Source organism: Dryobates pubescens, chromosome 3 (genome assembly GCF_014839835.1).
Source record: "Dryobates pubescens isolate bDryPub1 chromosome 3, bDryPub1.pri, whole genome shotgun sequence".
Lineage (NCBI taxonomy): Eukaryota > Metazoa > Chordata > Aves > Piciformes > Picidae > Dryobates > Dryobates pubescens.
In genome coordinates, this window is record NC_071614.1 from 5439938 (window position 1) to 5465360 (window position 25423).

Genomic DNA, 25423 nt, shown 5'->3' on the forward strand with positions numbered 1-25423 from the left:
TCAATTGAGGGGTTATATGCATATATTCTTCCTATTATCTGGGTATCCCTGGGATCCTGCAAGCTTGTAGACAAGAAAACCAGAGCAGAGAATCTACATCTGTGCTGTCCTTCTCTGAGCAGCCTTCCCTATGAGGGGAACCATGATAAAATAGTAAATTAGTGTTAAAAAAAGAGAGAGAAAGAAAGAAAAAAAAAAGAGTTGTTTTGTTTTGTTTTTTCTTGTTAAAAAAGCCATTTCATGAACCTATTGCAGCCTGAAATCATTGCTCTTTAGCTCCAGAAATCACAGTGAGCTAGAGCCATTGGTAGATTTCATCATAACTGTATGCTTTGCCTTATGTCACTGCTGACTGACCATTGGTCCTCTCCTTTTGCGTGCCTCTTTTTATTTGCTCAATCATTTCACAGTCCAGTTGTTCTTTTTGGTCAGGTGGCCTATAACATTTCATTTACTGTCTGAAACATCTCCAAGCTCAGTACATAATGACTCAACACCATTACCCATTTCTCCCCAGCCTCTTCTTATAGGGGCTAATAAATCTTTCACCAACAAGGCTGTGGCAGCTCCTTTGCTTTTCTTGTGTGTCTTTATAAAATAAAATATATCTTTTAATATCATGTTCCAGCCAGCTTTCAGTTATGATACAATATTTTCTCAACATTATTATCTCTCTGGTTCTGTTCTCTTTTTGCTAGCTAAACCAAAGTATATAGACAGACACTTTAATACCCTCAAGTTATGGAGCTTATTTTGCTCTCTATTAGTGTTCATAAATATGAATTTCTCTTTTATCTTTCTGCCCATCTACACTTCATGTGCATTCTTTTCATCTTGGTTCAGCCCTGGACTGAACTTCTTAGAACTCTGATATTTTATATAAAGAGCATTGCCCCTGTGTGCAATAAACTTTCGTATTTGTAGAAGGGCCTTTAACCCTGCAATGACTGCTACAATGCACAGGAAAAGTTCCTGCCCCTTTCACAGATACAACTTACAAGACAAATGTATAGGATAGTGTGAGGTGTCCTTGCCCATGGCAGGGGGGTTGGAACTAGATGATCCTTGTGGTCCCTTCCAACCCTGACTGATTCTATGATTGTCAGAAAGGGATGAAATGCATTCAGTTTTTCTCTAACTGCTAGTTCTGAACTTCTATTACAGACAATTCACCAAGTCTAAAAGGCAAGCAACTTGTTCATTTTTCCCCCACATTTTATTGGTTTGAGTCCTTACCATCTTAATGCTTAAAAATGTTGATGAAAGGAAATTACATTCACCAGACAAATTCTCTTCCAGATCTTTTTTTAACTCTTTCCATGAATTGTCAACTGGAGCCATCTTCCAGATTATTTTTCATCATCTAGGTTGAATCAAAGAAATGCAACAGGCTCAGTCATGGAGTCCAAATGTTAGACATTCTAAGTCTAGAAGTAACTGTGGCTCATCTTCCTTTACAAAACACAAGAAAATATTCATTTCAATAACTCTGACTCCAGACTATCAATCAGGGCAAGCATACCTTTGGCTTCTCGTCCATGATGAGAACTCAGGGGTTCTTTCCAGGAGTACCCTGTAAAATTTCACCCATGAAAACTCACATCAGAGTTCTGCTAATGCACAATCTATTAATATTTTCACTTAAAGCCACAAGTTTTCATCAGCATAATGAATAATTGAATATATTTTAAGACCTGATTGGTCTTAAAACCAACCTGGTGGGCTCCTTAAATAGCATTAGACATCAAATATGAATACCCATTGGGATGGGCTGCCCGGGGGAGGTAGTGGAGTTGCCATCAATGGAGATGTTTAGGAAGAGACTTGATAGGGTGCTTGGTGCCATGGTTTAGTTGATTAGATAGTGTTGGATGATAGGTTGGACACAATGATCTCAAACCTCGTCTCGTCTCTTCTCTTTCTCTTCTCTTCTCTTTTTCTCTTCTCTTTCTCTTCTCTTTCTCTTCTCTTCTCTTTCTCTTCTCTTTCTCTTCTCTTTCTCTTCTCTTTCTCTTCTCTTTCTCTTCTCTTTCTCTTCTCTTTCTCTTCTCTTTCTCTTCTCTTTCTCTTCTCTTTCTCTTCTCTTTCTCTTCTCTTTCTCTTCTCTTCCTTGATATTCAAACACTTTTTTTTCCTCTTGAAGGAAAGGAGTGTACATGTGATGTAGTGTGTTCTTTTCTTCTATATTTGATATAGAATACATACATACATACATAGAATACATACATACATAGAATAAACCAGGTTGGAAGAGACCTTCAAGATCATCGCGTCCAACCCATCAACCAATCCAACACCGCCCAAGCAACTAACCCACGGCACCAAGCACCCCGTCAAGTCTTCTCCTAAAAACCTCCAGTGATGGCGACTCCACCACCTCCCCAGGCAGCCCATTCCAATGTGCAATCACTCTTTCTGTATAGAACTTTTTTCTAACATCCAGCCTGAACCTCCCCTGGCGCAGCCTGAGACTGTGTCCTCTTGTTCTGGTACTGCTTGCCTGGGAGAAGAGACCAACATCCGTCTGTCTACAACCTCCCTTCAGGTAGTTGTAGAGAGTAATAAGGTCACCCCTGAGTCTCCTCTTCTCCAGGCTAAGCAACCCCAGCTCCCTCAGCCTCTCCTCGTAGCATCCATTGCAGGCATTAGTAAACACCAGTTGTCAGGCTGAATGTAGCCCTGGTTTTACCCACTATGGCAATTCTTAGCTCTGTTATCATGCTTTCCCAACCTGCAGGCCGCTGTGCATAAGAAAAAGAAGCCCCAGAGACCTGTTCTTGCCAACAGATTAACAGCAACAACAACAAAAAAATAGTCCTTGCTGGCTAGAAAGTGGTTAAAGGTCTGGTGAAAGGCTTGGCAAACACATTATTTAGGTGAACAAATTGCAAGAAAAACGCCAACACCACAAAACCCAAACAAAACCAACCCACCCAACCAACCAACAAGCAACAAAACAAAACAGAAAAGAGCAACAAACAACAAACAGGACAATTTTCAGCAGTAGTAAAATCTGTATGTGGTTAGGCCAGCTTAAAACCTCTCTCTTTGAAAGCGTTGCTTTGTGGTGGGGCTCAAAGCACTGTTCTGCTATCTATCTGTGTCTGCCCACACCATCCAAGATATATTCTGATCAGAAATAAAGAGAAGGACCTAGTATTTGTTTTTTTAAAGTATTTAGGTGTGAAATCCATGTGAAATATTTATTATGCTGTGTGGTTGGTTGGTTGGTTGGTTGGTTTTGTTTTACCAAGACATACATCCCAAGTCTTATATGTCTTAGATTTTAGCCTCTTGGCTCACACTACTCACACAAACTGACACAAGGCTGGTTTGGTAACTGAGTCATTGAATGAAGATATAATAATAAGGAAATTCTGGTCATTATATATAGTCCTAAAATGATTTATTAGTCATAAAAATCAAGCACAGTTAAACTGGGGCAAAACCCCCCACCTGTATGGGCTTCGGGCTCATAACACAAAGAGCTTCCTCTGTTTTATGAGCCTCAGATTACCAAATAACCTTGACAGCTGAATCAGTGTTCCATGACAACAAGCAGGCCATTGATAAATAGCAACAAAACTATTAGATGTTGAATTTATGAGATGAGTAATAGAGAAGCTAAATTATAGGTTTACCATTTGACAAACTCCAGCTTGACAAATCTGTACTAATGTGCATGGGTGAATGTAGATCAGCAACAGAGAGAGAGAAAAACTTTTTAAGACAGAGGGGAAATCTTCCATGCCATACATGTTACAAAGGCAGAAATAATTCTTTTCATAGTAGTTGAATTCCCAGTGCCCATTCCCAAATACTTAACAAATCTCTTGTAAGTATTTGTAAAAGATACAATTCATGGAGTTCTTCTTCTGCTTTTATTTTCAATTTTGCTTTAAAAATAAAAAAAAAGTAAGATGGAAAAGAATAAGCTGCTGGGAAGTGTTAGATCTTTATACTGGCTCTTACAAACTAATATAGACTCATAGAATCAATAAAATTGGAAAAGATCATCAGGTCCGACCTGTTCACTCAAGATCTCATGACTACTACACCATGGCACCAAGTGCCACATCCAATCCCCTCTTGAACACTTCCAGTGATGGTGACTCAACCACCTCCCTAGGCAGCACATTCCAATGGCCAACAACTCTCTCTGAGAAGAATTTTCTCCTCACCTCGAACCTAAACCTCCCCTGGCACAGTCCGAGACCGTGTCCTCTTGTTCTGGTGCTGGTTGCCTGGGAGAAGAGACCAACCCCCTCCTGGCTACAACCTCCCTTCAGGTAGATGTGGACAGCAATAAGGTCTACAACTCCAGTTATATTCCAGTTTAAACTCAAACCCAGCAGTTTCAAAAAGCCACCAGCAAAAGCAAAAGTATATTCTGCTGGAGTTGATAAATCTCTCCCAGCCTCCAGAGAGCAATCTGCACTTACTAGGAAAGAAGCAGCAACTGTATTTTGTCACCTTGTAATCAGGGGAAGGTGTCAGGAATGATTTTACTTAAAGCTGAATGTCATGCATTCACTTATTTTAAAATGATAGGAGCTATACAGGAAATCTGGGTGAGTGGCTCTTCATGGACAGAAGAAGATATGAAAAGGACAATCCAATGAATTGGTCTTTCATAGAGAAGAAACTTTACAACATGAGCAACGTGCTTCCAGGTGGATTTGCAGTAGTTTGTGATTTACAGCTGCAAACTGTGGTGGTCATAGCCTGGTGGGACTCTCATGCTCTCATTTTTCAGGGCGGGTCTGTAGGTGGCAGGTGGCAGCAGGACTCCTACACTGATCTTGATCTTGTTTATTAGCCTGGAGAAGAGAAGGCTCAGGGGAGACCTTATTGCTCTCTATAACTACCTGAAAGGAGGTTGTAGACAGGTGGGGGTTGGTCTCTTCTCCCAGGCAACCTGCAGCAGAACAAGCTGTGCCAGGGGAAGTTTAGGCTCAAGGTGAGGAGAAAGTTCTTCACAGAAAGAGTTATTTGCCATTGGAATGTGCTGCCCAGGGAGGTGGTGGAATCACCGCCCCTGGAGGTGTTCAAAAAGGGATTGGATGTGGCAGTTGGTGCCATGGTTTAGTTGTCATGAGGTGTTAGGTATTGGGTAATAGGCTGGACTTGATCACTGAGGTTTTTCCCAGCCTGGTTGATTCTATGATCATGATCTGCTAATTCCTGAGTATGACTGTCCTCAGTAGCTGCAGTGAAAACCCACTGTATTTAATAGCTGTTATGGCAGCCTGAAGTGTTGCAGTTATAACATTATGTTGGTAGACAATGGTTGTACTTACTGAGCCAGACTACAGTAGTCTACTTACTGGCTTTCTGTGGTTTCCCTTACGTTAACTAGAAGATGCACAGCAGTCAGATGAATTCTTACCAGTGCATATAAACATCTAAAGGATGGAGGTCAGGAGGATGGGGCTGAGCTCTTTTCAGAGGTGCCCAGTGATAGGACAAGAGGCAATCATACAAAATAGAACAGAAAAGGTTTCACTTAAGGAGAAACTTCCTTTGAGGATGGCAGAACACTGAACTAGACTTCCTGGAGAGGTTGTAGAGTTTCCTTCTCTGGAAAACCCATCTGGACACTGTCCTGTGCAATCTGATCTAGGCAAACCTGCATTAGGAGGGGAGGCTGGACACGATGATATCCAGAGCTCCCTTCCAACCCCCAACATTCTGTGATTACAGGACTAAAGCTGAAGAGCTAGGTGAAGTTATGTCACCTGTGTTGCACAGGAGAGCATTCTAGGGGATCTGCGTGGATCTTCTGCTCTAAAACTCTATTACATATGCTTGTGTGAAAAGCAGTTGTAGCTTTGTCAAAGGGGAATCAAACTTGTCTTAAAGAGGAAATTCATCTTGTTCTAAACACTGTCACAGTCACTACTGCAGGTAAAAGCTTGACAAATAAATGAGGAAGATCAAAAGCAAACCTAATGAAGGTTTTGGTTGGTAAAAAGGATGTGTGTGAAGGGTTCTCAAAAATTTTCCTGAACCCACATGAATGGTATGAATTGCCACTTATGAATTTGAATTAAGACAGTCTTGATTGTATTTTCTTGTAAATAAATTATGCAGATTTACCCACAATACATCCATCCCTGGTGTCTGTTACGTAGGCATCATTTCCAAGCTTGTACCATTGTGATTCTGACCTTTAATATGATGTTAATGTTATCCTCTATTCATAAGCAGAGAAATAACACACGGGAGCCATAATATATTCAACTGCAGTAGGTGCTTAGCATCCAGGATTCCTGATGCCCATAGCATTTTAGCTTTCAGAAGATCAAGAATATCCACTGTGGCTAAGATGCATATGGTAGAATTTCAACATTTCTCCTAAAATGCAGATCTTCATATTTCCATGTCCTTCATGTTTGCAATGATGGGCTGCCAAGAAGGTGGTTAGCCAAAAATGGGTATTTTTGTTTTTCTATAACAAAAAGCTCAAGTTAGTCATATGCTTTCATCCAAAACAATCAGAACCTGAGCCAATTTAGTGCACATAAGATACCTTGGAAGGATTAATTTATGCTGTTGAGCCTGTAATATGTGTAACCAATAGGAGTTCTCTGCATACATGGATTTTTCTTTTGCAAATCTTGCTGCTAAGTCAGTGAGCCAAACACAAAATCCAGCACCTAAGGGCATCATGTAGATATGTAATGCACCCTGAGGGTGCCTAAGGTCGAGAAACCACTGAGTGGATTACACAGATTCATATATGTAGTTTTTTCATCTCTGACAGATATAATATGAGCACTATTATTCATACTACAGACGTTTCTTAGAGGACTGTGTGAGGGAGAGCAATGAAATAATGCCAAATCACTTAGGCAAAAAAGTTATTACAAAGGCAGTTGAACATTCAGACCTTTTCAGTGGCCTGTTATATGCTATAGCATCTCTATGCCATACAGATCAGGTGGCACAGGTTCTGCTAAATATCTGTGGAGGAAATTAAATGTGCAGACTAAGATGTAGAACTTACAGGAACTGAAGGAAGTATATAAAATCTGCTAAAAGTCTTCCTCTTTAAAATACTGCCCTCCTCTCTCATGTTGGATATCTGAAATTTAGGCATCTAAACTGGGCAAGGCCTTTCCCAGGGAACAGCTCGACCTGTTTATCAGCTAGATCCAGCTTGAAATGGGATGAACTGATCTCTTGGAGGAGCCTTTTCCCAGCATCTATACAGACAGCTGAGAAGAGCTAAACCTAGGTGTTTATGGATGTAGTTAACAAAATGAAACCAACACTTGGGACTGAGATTGAAAGAGGGACCCTTATTGCAAAATGTTCTGCAGGTACAGTGTGTTTCACAAAGGGTTTATGCTGCTGAACTCCAAGGGCATGGCTGGATATCCACACTGAGGTAAAGCTGCTGGGGCCAAAGGCTCAGGATGTTGTAGTATAGCTGGCAATATACTTTCCCCCTTAGCTCTTTCCCTGAATTACCAACCTATCAACCCAGATTGTAATTCTGCTCATTCTTTCCTGGGTATATTAGTTTTCCTGCAGAGCAGCTCTGAGGTTAGCATATGCTTACTTAGGATTAAGGATGTTGGGCTATGGATTTTTTTGTTGTTTGTATTGTCTTGCTCCTCATTCCCCTTCCCCCAAACATATCTTGGCAGCAGTATAAAGAAATGGGACTTGCCTGTGCCCTGAACTTTGAGTACATGAGCTAAAATTAAATGTCCACTACACACAACTTGCTGAAACTGCAAGTGAATTAATATTTTGTCAGTCCTGGCTTTTATACTTAGAATTAAACTAGAGGATGGTGTTATTTCTAAAACAATGTATCCTCTCCCACTTTTTTCTCTGTCATTGGTGGCTGATCATTGCAGTGCCTACAAATGCTCCATGGCTAAGAAAAGGAAAGCTGAAGAACAGGTATCAGGCGTTCCCGTCAACAAAAGGAAGTCCCTGCTAATGAAACCCCGACACTACAGCCCCAGCTTGGAATGCAAAGAAGAAAGTGAAGACAGGACGGATTTACAGGAGGAGATTGTCCTTGGAAGCAGCTCAACTCCAGGTAGCTGTGCAGCATGGCTCCCCTTGAACCTGAACTCCACAGGAAGGGAGATAGGAAATGGTTTTCAAAAAGTATGCAGGATGTGTTTGACTCCTCTCAGGGTTGGAACGGTGCAGTTCTGCCTAGGTTTAAGCACTGCACTTCCAATTAGTTTATACAGTAACTCCTCCTGAGGTCTGGCAAATGCTTTGTAGGTCACACAAAGAGACACCTACTGCAGCAGGTCAGATATGGAGCAGCATCTGCTTCTCAACTAGCTCTGTCACAGAACAAGGTTAAGCCCACCCCTGACAAAAACACATTTATGAAGAGCAAATTTTCACTGGAATATAGAGAGCTCTTAGGAAGGAGGAAAAAAACCCAAAACGCTTAGCAAAACATTGTTGACTTTAACATTTAGCAAAGCAATTTCATGCATGTGACTGCTACGTGTGTTCTGTTTAACACGATTATTAGACTCAGCACTTTCATACTTGCTGTTCCAACTCTGCTAAGCCAAACATGTCCAACAATTCATAGAAACTTCTGCAGAGTGTATGCTGGAAAATATGGAAGAGGATGGGGAGACAGAAAGCTCTGGCTGCACTATGTCCTCATTGCTCTTTCTGATATATGTTTATATATGTTCAAGATGAATGAAAAATACCAAGCCAAGCTGGATGTCACAGAGTTGTTGAAGAAGTTCCTGCACAAATTGTTAGTCAGACAAATTAGATATCAGTGGGATAACTTCTGCCTTTGTTTTAAAGGGGGGAGTTATCAGTAGATAGCAAGATAAAAGCCATGTGATCTGGCACTGGGAAATTAGTAATCACAGAAAATATGAAAACAGAATGAATTTATATTCAACTTGGTTGCTGGTTATTACAGGTGTTGAAAGGTGATTTGTTTGGCCACTTCTTACCAAATATTTTGGGAGGACAGGGTGCTGGATAATGTCATCTAGGCTCCCTTTCCCACAGAAGGGTGGGCCAGATCATCTTTCACAATTCCTTCTAACCTGAGTTATTCTGTGATGAACTGAGGTGATGAATTTACCTATTTATACACTTTAATTAGAATTTCCTTAAAACCAAAACAAAATTTCCAGATTTTGTACACATGAATACTATAAAATATGAGAAAGAAGGCAGCTGTCTTTTCAATCAAAGAGTCAAGTCCTGGTTCTACCAAAATCTGAGTCATTTCTGTACAGCAAAGATTTCAGCCAGTTGTCACTTGCTAATCTTCTAGGAGTCTCTTCAAGGGTCTACATCCCATTGGTGTGAAAGCCTAGAAGGGAGCTCTCTCTTCATATAGAACATTAATTAAGCAGGTGAATACCCAATATCTTTGCCTTTTGGGTGACATTACTGAGCTAAATTCATCAAGTGAAACATTCACAGTTCTCATTGCCTGTCCAGCCTGCAAGGAGTAATTTTATCTCCTGACACCATGCGTGTCTTGCATGAACCTCAATTGTTTACCTGTTTCTTTTCTTTCAAAAAGGGTGAGCATTGAGCCAAGTTTATTGATACACATGCAGGGGAAACCTATTTGTACTCAGCCCTCTAGTCAAAAGAAAAAAAAACAAACAACTCACTTGCATTAAAAAATATTTGATAACAGATTTCTTCCAACCTGCCTGTGCCAGTGGTAATACAACCTACTCCTTTTGCATTATTTTTGCCAGCTACAACCCAAATTTCTCCTAAAGCTTGTGCAGCTGGTCCGAGCATGTAGATTTGGATGCAATTTCTTAGTGTAATATTGCTCATTTTATTCTCAACTCAGGATTCTTGTCTGTTGACCAGTTAATGCTTCGGTTCAGGGCTTGATGCAAGTGTAAACTAAGCTGAGTTTTGATTGTTTTAAAAGTAAACTTACTGCCCATGGAACTGAAAAACAAAGCTGGGACAGCTGGACCATTAAGCCTGGTTCAAAAAAGAAATTGTTAAACATTGCCTTTTAAAATTGCTGACTGTTCAAGAAGTAAAAACTTCTTATCATGCCTTTATTACATTATTTTTCATCTTTTACTCAGAAAACTGCCTGTCAAGACCATCCACCGCGATCATGTTTTGGTTTATTTTCTTCTGAAGGGTGGGAGAGTTCTTCCAAAAGTAGAACTTTGTGCTCTTTGAAAGGACCCACTGATGGGATTCTGTTATGTTCCAAATGGCAGAAGAGCAAATAATAACCCCCCCCATTTGACTAAAGTTGATTACAGAGCCAAATCATCGTTCTTACTTGCTGAGACGTGAAAAGACAGCAGACTCCTTTATTCACCACACCGCAATGTGTGTGGTGCTAGGCCAGCTGCTAAAAAGTTACACCGCGGTTTGCAGACATTATTTTAAACACAACTTTATGCACGCAGTGCACAAGGCCACCTCTCCCTGCATGAGTCCAATTTTCTGAAGAAGAATAAGAATTAATCAATATTTTCTTTTAGCATATAACAAACAGTTGAACCAAACAATTATGTAAACTGGAAATGACCCAAAATGCTAACAGTTTGGCAGCAGTAAAGTGAAATGCATTGTGGTGCACATGTGCATTTTTGTCCCCCTTTTCCCCTCCACAATAATCTGCACTTAATAGGAATATTTTAAACTATGTAGCTAAGCAACAGAGGTAATTGTTGCTTTCTAGAGCTTTTGTTAGGCACTCTAACACAGCCCAAATATGCATAATTAGGTATAATGTCTATAAATCATTATTGTACACATGTGGGTAGTTAAGTGGATTGAGAGAATAGTTCAATGAATTGGACATATTCAGTGAAAATGCTTTTTATTTGTTTTCTGTAGTTCATAATACTTTAAAATTATCATAACCCTTTACACTTTCTCTTAATAGCTCGCTGTGTTATTGAGAGAAACTTCATTTGCATTTTAGACTATGCTTAATTTATTATTTAAACCTGGAGTTGTTCTGATTCGGGAGAGGAGAGACACATCTTATGAAATACTCTGTGCTTGTTTATTCTTCCTCCTTTCTAGGAAGTAAAATGTTAAATTTTCCAGTTTATGTTGAATAGATCCCAACAAAAGAATGTACCCTATAATCAGCATTATTGAAGGGGCTAGTGTTGTGACTAAATTCTTCCCTTCATCCAAAAATGCTTTTAGTTACTATGGCAATATTTACTTGATCCTGGCAAACCAGTGTTGATTTTAGAGAGATAATTACCAGAAAGGAAGATGATGGAGATGTATTTTTGAGTGTCCTTGTCAGAGGAAATGTTTATAAAAAAATTAAATGAGATACAAAAGGCATATTGTCTTCCACACCGACAACCTCTCCTGCATGTAGCCTCTATTACCTGCTGGCTGCTGCTTTTCTTCTGAAGAAAGATGTTTATAAAGACAGGATGCACTTCAGTGGTGTCTTTAACAAGTCCTTTATGAGCCTGTACATAACAGCCATTTCTCTTTGCCTGTGCATGACCTGATCTATCACTTAATGTGGCAATTGTAATAGTGACCAGGAGCTTGCCCTTAGTGAAGTATTGAGGTCTTTTCCATCAGGGTCTTCCATGGTATCTGGGGTGACTGGGAAAGTAATTAGGGTCTATTTTGAGAAAATATTTGGGAACCTTAGAAGAAAGGAGAGTGAAAACAGTCAGAAGAATTTTAGGATGTGTGTGCATATATATATGCACACACACACATATATATACACATATATACACACACACACATATATACACACACACACACATATAAACACATATACACACACACATATATCTACATATATATAAAACACATAACACAGGCATTTATCATATAGATAATATGATATATAAATGATATATAGATTTATGTGTATATTCAGTACCTAAATATGTCACTTTGTCTTTACATGAACATCTATGAATGTGCCTGTGTTCTCAGATAATAATGTCTTCACCATCAGGGAAAAATGGCAGCGTATCTATTTCTCAGATAGCTTTGGAGCTATAACCTGAAGCAGTTATAATCTTAGAAGGGTTTTCCCAGATGCTACAAGCAGTCATTTCAAACACAGTCTTGGTGTGAATTCAATCAGTTCTGAGGACCTTTGAGTAAAGAAATGGTGACCAGTCAGTAAATATCTTCACATCATTTCTACAAGGTACAAAAACCCCAGTTGTTCTTACGTATTTCTCTCTCTTTTTCTCATGCAGAGGAAGGTACACCAAAATCATCTGAGGAAACCCCTCATTCAGGTGGGAAAGAAAATTCCAGTCAAAGAAAAGATAACTACTCCAGCTATCAAGATGCTTTGATGAACATGGGAAAATTAGCAAAAGATGCACCCAGTCAAACAGTGGCAGAAAATCTGAATGACAGCGGCATTCAATCCTTGAAAACAGAAAGTGATGACACGGATGAATGTTACCTGATTAACTCAGCCGAAGGGAAGGACAAGAGTGTCATTTCTGACCCCAAGTACTGTTCCTCTGAGGAAAATGAAAGTAACTCTGAAATTATGGACAACGAGTGGGACAGCTCTTCAAATTTCTCAGAAGAAACTAGTGTAAAGCCCCATGTCACTCAGAAGTACATTGTAGAGTGTAATCAGCCCAGCATCCTGGAGGTCCCAGAAATTAAGAAGGAAGAGGTAGAATTTGGCCCTTGTGAAACACTTCGTGACTCAGAAACAGAGCTAAGAGCACCCCAGGAGTCTCACCCAGACCCTTTTGAGAAGAGAATCCAGCACCCCTTCCCTGAAAGCGAAGAAGACGACAACGAGTGCCTGTCAGAAACCACAGAGGTGTCGGTTGAGCTGGACAAAACAAAAGGGAACTTGAGTTTGCTAGAACAAGCAATCGCTCTGCAGGCAGAGCAAGGGCATGTGTTTCACAGCACCTACAAGGAACTGGATAGGTTTCTTCTGGAGCACCTAGCAGGGGAAAGGAGACAAACCAAAGTTATTGACATTGGTGGGAGACAGATATTTAGCAACAAACGTAAGGAAGTATTTTTGGCTGTTCTTACTGGCTTAAGCATTTATCCTGTGACCGATAGAGGATTCTGAACTGGGGTTTATAGCAACAGTAAAGAATCTGGAATTTAGCTGGTAATTTTGTTAATTATGTACCTTCACACCAGCGCCTTACATCTAACCAGGTTAAATGCTAGGTACTTGGCTTCCTGCCAAACCGCTATATGAAATGATCAGTAATGGGTACTAAAAGGGCTGTGTAGCTGGCACTGACACTCCTTCTCCTCCTTTTCCTCCTCCTCTGCCTCCTCCTTCGTAGGGCACTGATACATACCTCCTAAATTTCAGCAGCCAAAAGAGAAGGCATTAAAACGGTGCTTAAGAAAAGGTTAGGGTGAAAAATTGGCCCCTCCCAAACACGCCATCTAGTTCCTACGCCATGTGTTTTCTGAGGTCAGTCTACTTCACGTACCCACATTACATTTTGCTACAGCCAACACTTCCGAGCCAGGAAAGCACAAGGCGTGCTCTCCTGCCTCATTCACCATCAGCAGAATTGCCAGTAAGTTCCAAAATCTTTATTGTTTCTGATGGTTTGTGGCATCCTACAAAGCTGCAGGAACATTGCTCCGGTTTTGGTACTTAATCAGGCTTCCAGAAGTGGAGGTTTAAAAGAGTTGGGTTTGATTTGAAAACCAGGCTGTCTCATATGAAACTCCTTAATTAAGGATAATTACAGAACACCAAGAAATGTCATTTTTATAAGCACACTCCCCACTGCAATAAGTAAAAATACATTCATCTGTCCTTTAACCTTTCCTTTGGGGCTTCCAAATACACTGAGGTCTCTCCAGCATTGCTGCAATTCCTGCTTTTGATGAACTACTTACTTTGATATTTCTAGTGTTGCTTTCGAGCAGTCTCTGTGGGCATTGCAAATATTACAGTAGTTCATTTATCTAACATATTTAGTGTGTAAGATAACTGGCAAGCTATTCTAGGGGTTGCAACTACAAAATGTTTCCTCTAGTGTTTGGGAAGGACATGCATGTGTCTCATTTTGCTCTCTCAAGCAGCCTTTCCATTAGCATGCCTTAAGCTTTCCATGCACGGTGTCAGCCTACCCCCCTGCTAAACTACATGAACCTTTATTTGCTCAGATGACTAGGGTGTATGTAGGAATTTTACAGCTGTCTTTTCTCCTCCTAAGCCCAGCTGTGTTCACCAGGTTCACGGTGGTGTCAGTATGACTTTCTCACAGTACACGTGGTAAGCATGGCAGAATCTGTCCCTTTCTGATTTGCTTCCTATTATTATTAGCTGTAGTTTGCAGGTGAGTTCAGAGGTAGCACTCAAGATGGAACAAACTAGGCCTTGTTCAGGTTGCATAAACACCATATGGTTTTGATAAGTGTGGTATCAGGAACATTATCTTTTCACTTTACATAATTACCTGGGGTTTATTTCTGCAAACTCCACCATCAGCTCTCAATTTTCTTTCTTGGATATTACATCAGGAGAGCATGGCTTAAATTTATATTTTTACATCTTTTTCAATGACAACCTTTCTAAAGAATGAGGGAAAAAAAAGCAGTCATATTTCAAGGTCCCTCTTTATTTTCTGTCCACTACAGCAGCACTTTCCATTTGCAGTGATTCTCCAAAGCATGTGGTCTCCTGTTGATGCTCAGCCTATTTTCTTTCCTCCCCATTACTCTGTTTGTTTTTTGCTGTTTTGCCTTTTTTTTTTTTAACCTAAAGTCTTGCCAGGAAGTTTAACCCTCAGCTGTCTCTGGCTATCCTTCTGTCCCTAAGCACATCCTACCTCGTGGTCCAACAAAATGAGCTTGAAAGATGCTGCTCCCTGTGCTGGCTGCAGCTGTTTTCTCCCCCAGCACCGAATGCTGTTGGCAGCCAGTCACAGATGGAGCTAAAACCATCCTCAGCAATTTATGCGGCCACTTCCTCCAGATTTCTCACAAGAGAATTTCTGGACCAGAATTCATTCCTTTCTCACCCAGACTTTTGATCCTGCATTGGAAAACAAATAAAGGCTTTCTGACCAGTGCTTCTTGCACAATTCTAGGTGCCTGAAACAAAAAAATTGGGAATGCACTGCGGCCATTACAGAGTGGCAGCTGTGGGGCTGGGCTGAGACCTCGCCTTTGAAAGGGTATCGGCTGCTCCATGTTTTCCCTGTCATTGTGGGCTGCTCCACAAAGCAGCATTGCCATGTGTACCAGAGGGAGCTGCTTGCCTTGCCTCTCAAATGTAAAGTGGCATGTATTCAGTTTCCTAACAAAGAACCTACAGCCTAGAGATCTGCGATATTTAAGGAATGGCTTCTGGTTGAAATGCTTTTTGTTTGTTTGTTTGTTTGTTTCACAACTCAGCTTTTATTTGGTTGTCCCAGCTTCCTGGAGTCTGACATTAACAGAGGAAAAGATTGTTTCTGCCTTTTTTTTTTGTTGCTGTTGTTGTTGGTTTGGTTTGGTTTTGTTTATTCCTTTATAGATCTTGCTGTTGGCTGAGGCTGCCAGTTTTCTGGCTTATTGGATTGTGGCTTCTGTCCTCTTTGAGGCTCTGAATGGAAAAAAAAATGACACTGCAGTCCTAAAGCTATATAGTTCAGCAGATAAATGGCAGATTGGGACAGGGAAGCCATGGTTTAAAGACAGTGTGAAAAGGAAAGTGGTGCTTAAATTGTGTACGTCTCTGTTAAAACTTGGTGTAGGAATTACATCTGAAGTACAAAACAGAATCACACCGCTAGGATCACTCAGCTGAGTGCAAATGGGGGCTAAACCCAAACAAAATCCTTATTTGATTTCTCTGCAGATTCACCCAGGCCTGAAAAGAGAGAAACCAAATGTCCCATCCCAGGATGTGATGGCACAGGGCACGTGACTGGGCTCTACCCTCACCACCGCAGTCTCTCAGGCTGTCCACATAAAGTTAGAGTGCCACTAGAAAGTGAGTATCATCACTCTGCCGTCCAGAATAACAGCTGGATTGGGCCCGGTATTGTGGGTACTGTGTGCTCATGCTGGAGAAGAATCTCACTGCTTCTGGGTGAGATTGCAGAATGAATTTGAGAGAGGAGTCCTCACACCTTCTTTGCCCTCTAGCTCTTAGTCCTGCTTTCCACACTTGTGAAGCTCAAGTACTCCTGAGCAGCAGCATTATAAACAACAATAGGCTCCGTAGGTGATCTAGGACGGATAAGATCAGAGGCAAACTACCCCCACCTTGCTAGCAGACCCGAACTCTGTAATCTCATCCATCTTCAGGACCTTGCTTCCCTATGCCTTTACAAAGGCATGCAGCACACAAATCACCTGCTTGTTTCAGAGCTGCGAGGTGACTTGCTGTAACCACACACTAAGGCTGCTGGTTTTCATTGCCAATAAATGAGAGGCCTGGCCATGCTTATGCAAAGATGTTTCCAGTGTCTCCCTTACCATCTAGCTCAAAAATATTGCTTCCACCAGCATGTACTAGTGCTGGTCCACAGCACATCCCTTTCATACAACTGTATCATGCCAACCCCTTTATGCCCAATCTAGCCTGAATTTCCCTGCTTCTTCCTAACTGTGTTGATCTGATTACATTGGTTTGTGTGTATGTGTCTGCAATGTGATGCAATGAAATGCTGCATAATGAGTCAAAACTGAGTGTGTAACTTCTTGTTTAAATAACCTAGTTAGTCAGATTGGTTTTTGTGGTGGCATGCATAACAACATAATTAAGGGATGCTTTACACTTACCATATCCTGTTCCTAACCATAGCTTTCCCTTTGATAAAATCGAGTACTAAACTGTATTTAGGAAAACATCTGCTGAGTTAAGCAGTGTGCTTCACGTGGAAGGTCTCAGCAACATGAACTTTCTAAGAAGTTAAAATTAACAAGACCTTGTTAATGATCATGCTTCCAATCAGATGTGTTCTGGCCTACTGGCACTAAATAAATAAATGATAACGTGGTTTGTGACAGACCAGCCAGCTTTTCTGAAGCACTGTGCACCCAAAGAGGTAATGCTGAAGTCGTAAGAGCAGACCTACAAAGACATATTCTGTTTTACACAGACACACATATCAGTCAGAGTAAAGATGATCCACATCAAAGGCCATAAGAAATGTACTTGCAAGAGGTTGTAACTACTGCTGAGAGTGCAAGCTGCCACCTGGGAGCAGGACCAATTGGTCTACAGGAGTTTAAACACAGCTCAGATGATCAGAAGGTGTCAGGGTTCAAAGGAGACATAGTCATATTAGATCACCTTACTGAGGTACAAGGCATAAAAAGCCTTCTTGCACCTGAGAGTTGCCCTCCCTGAGACAGAGGGGGACTGCAACTGTACTTGGCATGACTGTGTGGCCTGGAACTCCTCTATCACCTTCCTTTTTTGTAGTCTACGGTTAGTGGTGTTAGAACTGGAGGACAAAGGGCTTCATGATGTAACATCCTTGCAAACTTCCCCCTTTGTTCTTTTAAAGTGTCTAGTTACAACGATGTGCATGTGGGAAGCCACACTACAGCAACATAAGGACAAACTGGCATATGCTGGAGGCACCAGCCTTGCCCTGCTCTAGGTCCTTTACTTCTCCTCTTCTTTTGCCATCAAAATGTGAAAAAAAATGAGGATCTGAGCCCAAAGGAGAACTGTTCATATTTTCTTATCGTGGGTATTTCTGATTGATGCATGCTATTATCAGATTTTTCTCCTTATTCCTGTTTAGTTCTTGCCATGCACGAAAACGTTTTGAAGTGCCCTACCCCAGGATGCACTGGAAGAGGACACGTCAACAGCAATCGCAACACGCACAGAAGGTAGACCAGAAAACTTCCAGTCCACTTAGAACCTGTGCTCAGGAGTAAATTGATGGATACCTCTTAGAACTAAGCATTGTGTACCATGCTGTAGAATGTCTATGAACTGCAAGGGTAGCCTGTATTATTGATAACCAAATAATTGTGTTAATTTCACTCCATTAAGAAATGGCTGCAGCACTGGGAATGGCAAATTCCACTAACATCTTTCACAGACAAAATTTCAAGCTACAATTTCATGACATTCTTCACAGTGAAACATCATCACATCAAAGGAGTATGAATGAGCAAACACATTATTATTATTCCTGTGACTGGAAAACCCAGCAGAAGCCAAAGCTTCTTCATTTTGCACCGCATACATGGCAGGAACTTCCCATTAAGGCACATTCCCTTTGAGCAAACCAGAAAATTTCAAGTGGAGTATTTTAAAATCTGTATAAAAATTGAACTCCATTTATTACCCTGAGGAATGCCATCTTCTTGCTTGGAACAGCCCTATCTGTTTAACTTGCTGCCTGCAGGGAGAAGCCTTCCAGCCAGGCAGCTGGGGAATCACAGCTGGGCTGCAGGTGAGGCAGGGCGCCGACGCGTTCTGTCTCCAACAAGCCACTGCTGTCAGCACAGCTCTTGTGAGCCAGAGAGCCAAACTATTTCATTGCAGTGCTTGTGGAAAAATAGGATGTCAATCTTCCAATCAATCTCTGGACATAAAAATTTCAAGCCCAGTTTTCTTTGCTGATCTGAATTTTTTGGTGGGATTTTCTCTGTGGTTTTGCTGATTGATTGATTGGTCATGGTATAAGCACAGCAAAACCAAGGGTTACCGTAGTATGTTACTATCTTTAATCCAAAAATTTAATCTTTGCCAGAGAGATTACAATCTCATCTACAAGAATATAGGAGGAAGGAGTAAATATTTTTTTCTCATTGTTTCCTGTTTTAAATCCTCAGCCATCTCTGCAGCACATCAGCTGTCTCACAAGCAGCCCATAAATAGGATAAGAAAACATGTTCTAATCTAATAAAGCAAACAGATGAAAAAAGAAATCACAACTTGAAATGACAAAATGTAACAGTCACTCACATACACCTGTGTTGTTTTGTTGGGTTTTTTTCCCCCCAAAATTCACTTTTCCTTTTAATCAGCAGGAGGCTTACATGCATGGTTTAGCTGATAAAGTAAATGTCATTTGTCAAAAAATTTACTAGTGACTTGCCAGCCAGCCAACATCAAAGCTGAACTGTGGAAAACTCCTACGTGATACAGTTTCCAGATATATCATCTCAAATATACAGATTTCACAGTTTTGCATTAGGGATTGAAAACCAGATGAATCTGGGCTGTAATAGCAGCAGCTCTCATAGATCCACAGTGCACCAGAGAAGTTAGAAGTCCATTGGGTTCCACAGCACACGTTTCCTTTACTTAAGATTTCATTTTAATGTGGTGCTCTTTTGTTTTGTTTTGTTTTGTTTTTTCCCCTTTTTGTTTCTCTTCTTCACCTTTGCTTTTAACAGCCTTTCTGGTTGTCCAATTGCTGCAGCTGAAAAGTTGGCAATGTCCCAGGAAAAGAACCAGCTCGAGTCTCCAAAAGCTGGGCAGTGCCATGATCAGGCTCACAGGTAGGAGCCCTCACAAATTAGTCTTTCCAAAGTGTTTCTGCACAGGTCCTGCTGACCAGTCCTCAGCTCTTTCCTCCATTTCAGATTTTAAATACTACAGGGCTGACTTGGTTTTTCAAGATGAACCTCTGCAAAGCTAGCTACGTTGACTCAAAATTAACAAGCAGCTTTCTGCTGGTTCCGGTGCCTGTGGTTGACATTAAAGACAACAGATCTTCTGAAAAGCAATCAAATATGTTCTACTAAACAATTAGCCTTATTGATGGTCCTCAAATGGTCCTGTAAACCAAATCTCCAATCTACTGAAATATTTTAAACACTCTTCAAGGACAGTTCCTTTGTTACAATATTTTGGCCACTGAAACTTGAAGATCCCTTTGACCCCACTGCACTTTTAGCAGATCAGTCCTCATTTATTTCATGGTTCTTTTCAGAGGAATCCTTCAGTGATCCAGTAAGTAGCATCATATTTGAAGGAGTTGAGAACTCTGCTCACCCTGTTTCTCCATCACTGAATAATTCATATTTTGAGGTTCTTTAAGTGTATTGGTTTAATTAGTTTCATTTCTTTTTTATACAATGGCATCAAAAAGGGGAGACTTTTTTTATTGCAGACATGCATAATTTGCACAGCATTGGCACCATGACCATTACAACCTATTATATTCAGGTCTATTTGGGGAGACTTTAATTTGTGGATTATTGACATGATCAGCTCTAATGGTTCCTTCAGAGCCATTACAGAATATTATGTCCATGTGTCTGCCAACTGCACGTGCCTTAACTCTACATATGAAAAGTCCTTAGGAAATTACTAAAGACATGTAGTTACTGAGCAGTAACTAAATGGAATAACACAGTATCAATCATGTGTTCCTCCCAAATAACACAAGCAATTATTTTGGATCATCTTAGAGTATATTTATACCATGCTAATTCACAGCAAAGTGAGAACAATAGTGATCCATAAAACTACAAGTCCTTTGGCCAGCCAAAATTCAGACAATCCGTAGAAACAAAGGAAGCACCATGGTAAGTCAGGGTCTGACTTGAATATCGCCCACACTGCTCCTAGAGAATGACAGAATCTTTATGTCCTCAGCTTTGAACTTTTATGAAGTTCAAGTTCTCCTTTCTAGGTGAGCCCCTGTATTTATGTTCTTTATTTCTTGTATACAGCTACCAGTGAGTCTCTCATATGAACATTGCATTTTCTGATAGTGAGCTGAAGCTCCCTGCTGTTATTCACAAAGAGGTTTAAAGATATTCTTGTCTTTTTCATCATCCTTTTCCTCCGCTCTGCAGGACAAACTTAGCGAAGCAGCCTGAGGTATCTCAGTACAATTATAGAACTTCACAGCCAGTCACCTCCTCCAGGGCCACCCTGGTGAAAGAGCAGGAGAAGTTTGGGAAGGTACCGTTTGATTATGCCAGCTTTGATGCACAAGTCTTTGGCAAACGCACAACAGCACCTGTGGCACAGGGACGAAAAACACCGCAGTTCCTTGAATGTAAGCTTGAAATTCCTTTATGTCTTGGAAAATGGGCAAAGGGACAATGACTTGGGGTGGGGAGTGGGGTGGTTGTTGTTGTTATTTGTGTTCTTTATTTTTTCTTTTTGCTTGTTCTGCTGTCAATCTTCTAGAATTGAAAACAATCTCTGTAGGAAGCATCTTTAACCACTTGTGGCTAGAATGCTAATCACTAGTATGCTAAGTATAGAGTGCTAGAATGCTAAATAACATCATTATAAGGTTTACTTATTTGATGATTCTTTTAAAGGCAGTTACCAGGGCAAAAGAGAAGTAAAATTGAATGGTTTATGTATTATCTGCTACATTCTCCGTTGGTTAAGTTATGTGACAGGATGCTGCCATGAGAAGTCCCCTAGAATGTGTCTGCACAAGATGTTATGAATTGTAGTACAGAGAAATCCAAGTTAGATTTTAAAGGTATTTAAGATACCTTTTAGATACATCCATAAAGGTATTATTCCTCCTAGATGATCATGTGCCTTGGCTGCATTACTTCTAGACCTGGACTGAACTTATTTAGATGCCTCATATTTCTGTACTCCATCATATTTGTAGTGCAGACATATCCAATGCATCAAATTGTTACCTAAATTCCTTTGCTTGCATCAGTTACAGATTTGATGGGGTACTACTCTGAATCAATGAGGCACCACGGTGTGAATATTGATCATTCACTGCACAATCTGCATGGGAAACTTCAGCAAGATTCTGCCATCCTATTGACCATTATAAAATCCCTTTTAGTTCAAAGAAACAAAAACTTCTGTTGCCATGAAGGAAATGGCCAAAACCCAAAAGGGTTTCATTGCACCAAATTTGGGCTCAGGAAAAAAAGAAAGATGCAAACCAACGTGCCAAAAAATGCTCTTTAGTTGAAGTTTGTTTTGTTCATGACCAAAAAAAAACATCCACCAAAAATTAGTGAAGGAAAGCAAATTGCATCCTGCTTTTTATCCCAACAGAGGAGACTATTCAGGGTAAGGTGAACAGAGAAGCAGAGTTTTTCGTATATATATAGATGATATAATAAATATACTATAATAAATATACTATACTATACTACACTATAATATAATATAATATTTGCTCATGGCCAAAGAAAAATCCACCAAAAATTAGTGAAGGAAAGCAAATTGCATCCTACTTTTTATCCCAAGAAAGGGGACTATTCAGAGTAAGGTGAACAGAGAAGCAGAGTTTTTCTTATATACATAGATGATATAATATAATAAATATAATATAGTATACTATAATACAATTAAATACACTGTACTATAATATACTATACTATAATATAATGTAATGTAATATACCATAATATACTATACTATGCTATACTATGCTATACTATACTATAATATAATCAATGTAATATATTATATTATATAATCAATATAATATAATATATACTTCTAATAGTATGCAATATTATATGCATATTTATATATATATGTATATGTTTATTTCTGTATGTGTCTGAATGCACACACACACACGTACGTCTGTAGACTTGTAGATATCTATGTGCTTGTGTATATATAAACACCCCATTTAAAATTGAAAATGGAAAGTAGATATTTATTTAGCCTGGAAAATAGGCTTGTTCAAATGAAAGCAAATATGTGCATTGCCAGCTTCTTGGGTGGCAGATTTTCCAATTTTGTTTGTAAAATTGAATATTCCCTATTAGCTGTCTCTTTGCACAGATGTATGTCTATTTCACAGGTTCATTTCAAGGGAAAAGAAAACATATATGATTGAAGTATTTTTATACAAATGCAAATGCATACATACCCAATTTTATGTATAAAGTCTATCGGGGCTGAAGTTTCCAGCCTGTTGTTCTTGCAAAGACTGCGGTGTGCAGCTATTATTTTAATGGAAAGGTGAAAGTAAAAGGGCAGGTGAGTGCTTTAGCTAGGCAGAGAGACAAAAGTTGGCAATAAGAAGCTGATGATGTAGTGATAGGTTCAGCATCTTATGTAAATATGTAGCTGGCCAAAAGCTCCTCATTAGCCCTCTGTGGATTCTGCACCTACAAAGTTGATTTGTTAACAAAACCTCCAGCCTTCATATCAAAGCATGCACCCTTCATAGCCTGCCTTTTTGTTTTGTTTTGAATCTTGCAGGGTGGTTAATGGAAAATGAATATTTTTTTTTTTTGCTCTTTAAACATAATTTGAAGCTAGCTGTAGTAACAGCTGAAAATGTAAACCCTGTTGCTTGTGCTACAGTTTTACAGCAGGGTAGATAAATCCTTTTTCATTTGCACTGGAGAAAGGGAGAACTGAATCATGAGGCTGTTATGTATTGCTCCACTGAGATGCCTCCAGTACTTAGACAAACTGAATGTGGCAGTCAGCTACAGCCAGAGCACACAAACAAGCATTTATCACAGAGCATCCCACGTTTGGGAGAAGATGAGTTCTTCAATGTCTTGTGTAGGTCTTAGCATTAAAGCACACTCAGCCAATATTCCACATCCAGAGGAAACCAGAGACTTGGGGCTCAGATCTTTGTGGAGTGAGCAGATGGCCACAAGCATAAATGTTCTTGGTGTATCTGGGTGTAGGCTGAGAAATTGGATTTTGCTTAGTTTATCTTTGTAGGACACTGTGAAAACTACAGACAAAAGAAGCCAGTGTTGCTTCCTAAGAGCTGAAATCACATTGCTGTGTTTCCCCTGCAACACTTAATGACATCCCAGAGTCAAAATCCAGATCACGGAGCAGAGTTCTCCCTGTTTTAAAGCGCTGCTGCTGGAGCAGAAAACAAAGAACCACACACCCCATTTCTGTCTGTGAAACTGCTTTTCTGTTCACCTGTTAGATTTGTACTTCCAGCTGCCCTCTTTGTGCCTAACAAATCTATGTACTACTCCAAATGACAGCCAACACGAGGCAGTGAGCAGTGAGTTTTGGTCTCAGTGTTCATTGCCATTACTTTTTTTAACTGATCAAAGGATAGACTTAAATTTCTAAAAGTTTCCACAAAATCAGGATCCTAGCAGGTATCCTTAACTGATTGCTCTGCTTCATTCGAGAGCCTGGTCTTGCTCTCCTTACATAACAAAGCTGTTTAAATAACTGACTTATTTAAGCAGGGTAAGCAGTGTTGTTTTAACTAAGTCTGGACAAGTCACTGTTGTTTTTTTGCACAATGGAGCTCCAAGAGGAAGCCTTTACAAGGATACATTTACAATTGCATTTGCCTTCCAGTGTTGTCAGGTCACTCCAGATAACACATTAATACTTGTTCTGTCTTTCCTTGAACATCATTGTTTTTAACACCTGAGCAAAGAATGAGTAAACTCTGAGCAAAACCTGAGTATGTGCCTCAGATATTTTGTTGAAAGACGTGTATTTATCAGGTAAAAATCAAATTGTTGTGTATCCGAAGCCATTTTCACAGCAACCCCTTGCTGCTGGGAGGACATGGGTGGTTTAAAAATGTATTTGAATATTTGAATGTATGAAATTGTAGTCTGAGAAACAAAACTATTTAATGGGGGGAAAAAAAAATCTCATGCATGCAATTGCTAATCAAATCTCTCTTCAACAGCAAAGCATTTTTCAAATCCAGTGAAATTTTCTAATCGACTGCCTAGTGCTAGCGCCCACACACAGAGCCCTTGCCATGCCAACTCTTATAGCTACGGTCAATGTAGTGAAGACACCCACATAGCAGCAGCTGCTGCTATCCTGAACCTTTCCACCCGCTGCAGGGAAGCAGCAGAGATCCTCTCCAACAAACCACAGAGTCTGTCTGCCAAGGTAGGGTAGTCCAAGAACCTGGAGGGTGTGCTAGCTACTGAACTGTGCGAATAAACTGTCTTTCATGTTAGTGACTGCATTAAATCCCCAAAAAGGAGGCTTCTGTTTGCATGCTCTTTTGAAGAGAGACAGAGGGGGAAAAAATAAATCAGAAATGTAGTGACCAGTTCTGATAAAAATAAGTAAATAGCAGGAATTGTGCTGTTAACTCTTTTTGTAATTGAGCTCTAAATATAAAGGGGGAGTTCTGTGGGAGGGAAGAAAGAAGGTTGTTTGAAATCCAGCAACAATCTGTGTTGGATAATGTGTTAGATCTGTTTAAAGAGGGAATTTTCCTTCTTCTGAAGCCTGCCATAAGTGATCATTTTGGAGGCTTATTTAACAGGGAAAAAAAAAATTATGCAAACCATGTGATTAATCAAGGTGATATTTTGCTAGCAATGGAACAGAACTACACCTATTGAGTCTGTTGTGTTTGGAGTTCATGACAGTTTGACAAGGTCTGAGGAGGGAAATAACAACTGAGTTGGGTGAAAATTTGCCTTTCTGCTGGCAAGAAAGGAGAATCAGGCCCCCAGTGTTTGGAGATAGATAATTTGGGCAAGTCTGTCATAGTGGAAAGCTGCCTAATACCCCAGATCTTTGTGTGGCTTTCATGTTTTCATTTCTGCTCTACGTTTCCTC

General features: G+C 40.1%; 1 protein-coding gene across 4 annotated transcripts in view; it reads left to right on the plus strand.

The window, feature by feature from the left end:
• ST18 (ST18 C2H2C-type zinc finger transcription factor) overlaps positions 1-25423 on the plus strand; it is a 162613-nt gene that overhangs the window by 104286 nt on the left and 32904 nt on the right. For all 4 annotated transcript variants that reach the window (XM_009903665.2, XM_054179584.1, XM_054179600.1 and 1 more), the window contains 7 exons: positions 7872-8059; positions 12213-12998; positions 15812-15946; positions 17715-17805; positions 19327-19431; positions 20737-20942; positions 24528-24739. In XM_009903665.2, the coding sequence (XP_009901967.2) occupies positions 7872-8059; positions 12213-12998; positions 15812-15946; positions 17715-17805; positions 19327-19431; positions 20737-20942; positions 24528-24739 (1723 nt within the window). The remainder of the gene's footprint in view (positions 1-7871; positions 8060-12212; positions 12999-15811; positions 15947-17714; positions 17806-19326; positions 19432-20736; positions 20943-24527; positions 24740-25423) is intronic.